The sequence below is a fragment of the Lipotes vexillifer genome, unplaced genomic scaffold (genome assembly GCF_000442215.2).
Source record: "Lipotes vexillifer unplaced genomic scaffold, Lipotes_vexillifer_v1.1 scaffold147, whole genome shotgun sequence".
Lineage (NCBI taxonomy): Eukaryota > Metazoa > Chordata > Mammalia > Artiodactyla > Lipotidae > Lipotes > Lipotes vexillifer.
The window spans coordinates 3,105,879-3,110,779 of NW_006778796.1; the positions used below are offsets into that span (position 1 = coordinate 3,105,879).

General features: G+C 39.5%; 1 protein-coding gene across 1 annotated transcript in view; it reads left to right on the top strand.

Moving 5' to 3' along the window:
* Positions 1 to 4,658, top strand: part of TFAP2D (transcription factor AP-2 delta) — a 56,321-nt gene extending 51,663 nt beyond the window's left edge. The window contains exon 8 of the mRNA XM_007451918.1: positions 4,271 to 4,658. Within this exon, the coding sequence (XP_007451980.1) occupies positions 4,271 to 4,490 (220 nt within the window). The 3' untranslated portion in view covers positions 4,491 to 4,658. The remainder of the gene's footprint in view (positions 1 to 4,270) is intronic.
* The last annotated feature ends 243 nt before the right edge of the window (positions 4,659 to 4,901 follow it).

Here is a 4,901-nt window from a genome sequence, read left to right on the forward strand (position 1 = left end):
AGGTTTGAGGATAGAGAAGAGATAAGCCTTTCAAAAATAAAATAATAGGACATATGATTATAAAGGGTGAAGGAAGGAGAGCTGGAAAATACAAATACACTAAGAAATCTGATACAACATTTGTATTGTCTGCCACTGTTCAGCAAAATGTTTCAAACGTGGCATGAAGATGATACATCTAGAACAATGCTGATTGTCTCTCTAATTTGTCTACTTGAGGACAAACTTTTAGATGAATTTAAATTTAGAAGGACTTCTATATTTGGACAACCTACTTCAAACCATCATGCCTGCTATTTAGCCCAGGTAATATTTACTTGTGAAATGCTCTCTGATATTAATCTGATGAAAATAGATGCAAATGCAGAATATAACTTAAAGATTAAATCTGTGGCTAAAAAATAATATTTTCTAAGGGCAAAAAAATGACCTTATCAAAGATTTTAGAGATTTGACTATAGTGTGTTACCTTACAGATAGATGACCTTAGTTTATTTTCTGTCTAGGACTGAAAATCATCCTCTTCTTTCTGTTTTTCTCTTATTTTTCTGTAGGCTCTACATTATCCCTTTTCTCCTTTTTGTATGTCACTGTGAATGAGATATATACCTATTTTTCTGGAATGGCTGGGGCTAAAAGAAAAACATAGCGTTCCCAGAAATTCTTTTAATCATTCTGTGATTTCACATTTTGTTCTGTGTTGTTCTCATATAATATTAGATTAATTATTTAGATTCATAAACCTTACTGAAAACTGCTAGAACAGTGGCTATACCTTGCATTTAGCATCATCCTATGTAGTGTTCCATGCATAATTTTGATGTGCAGGTAATGTGAAATCAAGGACATTAACAACATTTACATAATGTTTTTTATGCAGAATGATAACACTTCGAGTCCTTTTTTTTTTTTTTTTTTGCGGTATGCGGGCCTCTCACTATTGTGGCCTCTACTGTTGTGGAGCAAAGGCTCCGGACGCGCAGGCTCAGCGGCCATGGCTCACAGGCCTAGCTGCTCCGCGGCATGTGGGATCTTCCCGGACCGGGGCGCGAACCCGTGTCCCCTGCATTGGCAGGTGGACTCTCAACCACTGCGCCACCAGGGAAGCCCAAGTCCTTACTTTTCTTATGTTGACTATTTCACAGTTTTAGACTTATCTGTTGAGATAAGTGCTTTTTCAACATCTATAACCTTCTGTCATGTCCTTGGTTTTAAGAAGTGTGCCATAAGCATTATACCAGTGAATTGAAGCTTAGTGCTGGAAAGAAACTTGCAGATGTTTTCATCAGACTGTTGTCGTCTTACAAGGCTACATAACTTCCCACAAATCACACAGTGCCCAAGGTTGAAGGCAGTGTGAAGACTCTGCACAAGGAGGTCTCAATCCAGGGCAAAGGTGACAGTGCAGTTTACTAAAGACCAGGTACATATTTTAGAAGTAAGGAAGGCCATCAGTCAAGAAGGGATGCCAGCCTGAGAATTTTTCATTATGGCAACCACTCTTCTCAACATGGAAAAGTAAAACATTTATACAGACCCATCTACTTTGTATCTGGCCTTTTAGAACCCTGGTCTTAGACAGGAAAGTGAGTAAGAATGATCTTCCAGGTCTACAAGTCTGCCCATAGAACAAAGTTAAGTTAGAGAAGCTGAGCTAAAACTGCCAAAAGAATGTGATTTCTCACAGTGAAGGTATAAAACGCACCCACAGCCTGAGAGGAACATAAATAAGCACAGAGGCAATACGGAATTTCTCAGGCAGATTATTTAACATTTCTGGATATCAGTTTCTTCACCTGTAAAATGGAAATAATAATACTTACTTCTTACAGTTGTTGACAGGATTATGTGAGGGGGTACAGAATAAAGCATTTAGAACAGGGCCTGGCATATGTTCAGGACTCAAATATTGGCTACTAACCTTAATATTTACCCAAGTGGAACTAAATTCTGTATGCTCAGCCTAGATGAAAAGGGGAGTCACAGCTGAGAGAACATGGCAATAGAGAGGAAAAACAAATTATCTAGTGGCACAAGGAGCCCTGAACAGGAATAAAACAAGAGAAAAGAGGCAGTTTGTGCCCAGGGCCGAGCATCTAGACACTAATAGATGGCTTCATTTGGTTCTTTTTTGCAGGTCCCACCATGATTAGTTCTTCTAGCACTTCAGTTAATTCCATTTATGTCCTTCCTCCCTGATTAAGTCCTAAAACATTTGGATTCCCCTCTACTTATATCATTGGAGAAATAGAGCTGAAGTCAGTTTTCCTGCTCAGCAATGCAACATATGCATATGCTTGAACTATGATGATGCCTTATATTACAAACTTTGGTATACATAGTTGGCAAAACATTGACCAGGCTTGTTTTCTAAATAATTGGAGACTGAAATCTTTTTTTCTTTTTAACATTTAATGTTAATTATGACTTAGACATAGGGCAGGCTTTGTAAAATGTCTGGATGAAAGATGGTGGCAACCTATAAGATATAAAGGACATGCAGAAAAATTTACTCTCACCGTGAACATCCCACAGCCAACAATAGGTACCATTTATTGGAGCACTTCCTAAAAGTCTGGCATCATCTTGAGTCTTATGTGTGTATTAACAGAGCAACAACTCCATGTGCTAATCTTATTATCATCACCACTGAGGCATATCAATAGGCTGCCTGAGGTCCTAAATCCCTCATCTGCAATATTTTAAGATCTTGTAATTTTTGCCCCTAAAGATTACATACCCTAAGAAGGATAACTAGCTAGTTAACAGATTGTGAAGGATGGTACTATTTGATTTTAAAACTGCTAATGGGACTTCCCTGGTGGCGTAGTGGTCAAGAATCTGCCTGCCAATGCAGGGGGCACGGGTTTGATCCCTGGTCTGGGAAGATACCACATGCCGCGGAGCAACTAAGCCTGTGTGCCACAACTACTGAGCCCACTCTCCCTAGAACCCAAGTGCCACAACTACGGAAGCCTGCTTGCCTAGAGCCCGTGATCCACAACAAGAAAAGCCACCACAATGAGAAGCCCATGCACCACAACAAAGAGTAGCCCCCGCTTGCGACAGCTAGAGAAAGCCGCACACAGCAACAAAGACTCAACGCAGCCAAAATAAATAAATAAAAATTAATTAATTAAAAAAACTGCTAATATCACAATAACTGTAACAACCTAGGGCTTGTAAGCAATTAATGGCTTCATATATTCAATATACAATATATATGCCATGTTATTTATAGATAGATATAATATATGCATGATATATGTCAGTCATGTTTTTCTATATTTTACAAGATATGGGTTATGGGGAGAACCTGACAGTGTCACTTCAGAAACAATGGATGCAAATGAACCATCTGGGTGGGTTTTGTTCACAGAAAGAGTGAATCTACACTTATGTATTTGTTCAGCTAGAGATGATATTGGTTGTGGTTGGAAGGGCTACCGATGCTGAAGTTGCTACAACCCTCCCTATGCTGGCTCACTAGTTATGATTATTAATGAATTAGTCAGCTGCTGAAACCCCCAAAAAGAGTGGTTTCCATTAGATAGAATTTTATTTTTCTCTCATTTAGGAGACTGGAGGTGAGTAGGTTCCTGCCATCTTGTTTTGTCCTTAGCTACACAGCTCCATAGCTATTTTGAGAGGAAATAGAAGGCACACCCTTTCCTTTTAAGCAGGTGGGAATTGCAAACATCACTTCCTCTGTGGTCTATAGTGGAAGGATTAGTTCTGTGTCTAAACTTAGCGGCAAGGAAAGCTTGGGAATGTTGTCTCCAGCGGGATGGCCTTGTGCCCAGATAGAACTCCATAACCTTGAAGAAGAGAAGAATGAAGTTAGAGGAGCAGCTAAACACCAGGCACACTCAGCCAATTTTGATCTCTTCTTGTGTGATATATGCTTATATAAGCATATGTGCCATTCTTAAAAACGAGGTGATTCCCACACAATAGAAAGTTGTATTTTCTGGCTTTCTTAATGAGATCGAGACTCAGAGTCAAGTCGTGCGTTAAACACTCAGACCTGCTAATAATTAGTGCCTATCAAGTCTATCAGTGACGTTTTCTTCCAGATAGTCCCTGAATTTCTTATTGTTCAGAGCAATACACTGACTTGCGTCTACCTTCCTTCCACAATGCTTGGCGCCGTTTAGGATCACAATAAATGCCTGTTTAATGGACTGTTCTGGATTAAATGGGGGGATTTGTTGCCCCATATCATACTGCAAATTGCTCATCTCTTTTTCCTACCGCTTCTCATTTCCAGTTTGATCACTCATGGCTTTGGGACCCCAGCAATATGCGCAGCCCTAAGCACTTTCCAAACAGTCCTCAGTGAAATGCTAAACTACTTGGAAAAACACACTACTCACAAAAATGGCGGAGCGGCGGATTCTGGCCAAGGACATGGCACCTCGGAGAAAGCCCCCCTGCGGAAAACTTCAGAGGCTGCTGTGAAAGAGGGCAAAACAGAAAAGACAGACTAGCTACATCAAACAGAATCTATTTCCAGAGAGTCTTGCTGCAGATATTTTTTCTAATATATATATCATTGAGGGTGATTAATCTTCAGTGGACCAAATCTCTGCCCTCCCCCAACCCTCCATAAAAAACAAAAATGGAAATGAAAAATGAAACAAAAAAGGACAAAACCAAAAAAAAAAAAAAGACAAAAAAAAGGAAAAGAGCAGTGTAACTGTGTGATGAAATTGTCACTTTTTAATTTTATGTTACGATAAACTCCTTTTGTGCACGTAATTTATTGTTCCGAGTTACATACATCACAGTTTTTAAGCACTTCTGGACTTTGGAGAGGCAGCACATGCTTTTTCACATCTAACTGATGCACTTTCTTATCCAACTCTGTAGTTAGGGATCAGAAAGCATGACCAAACTGG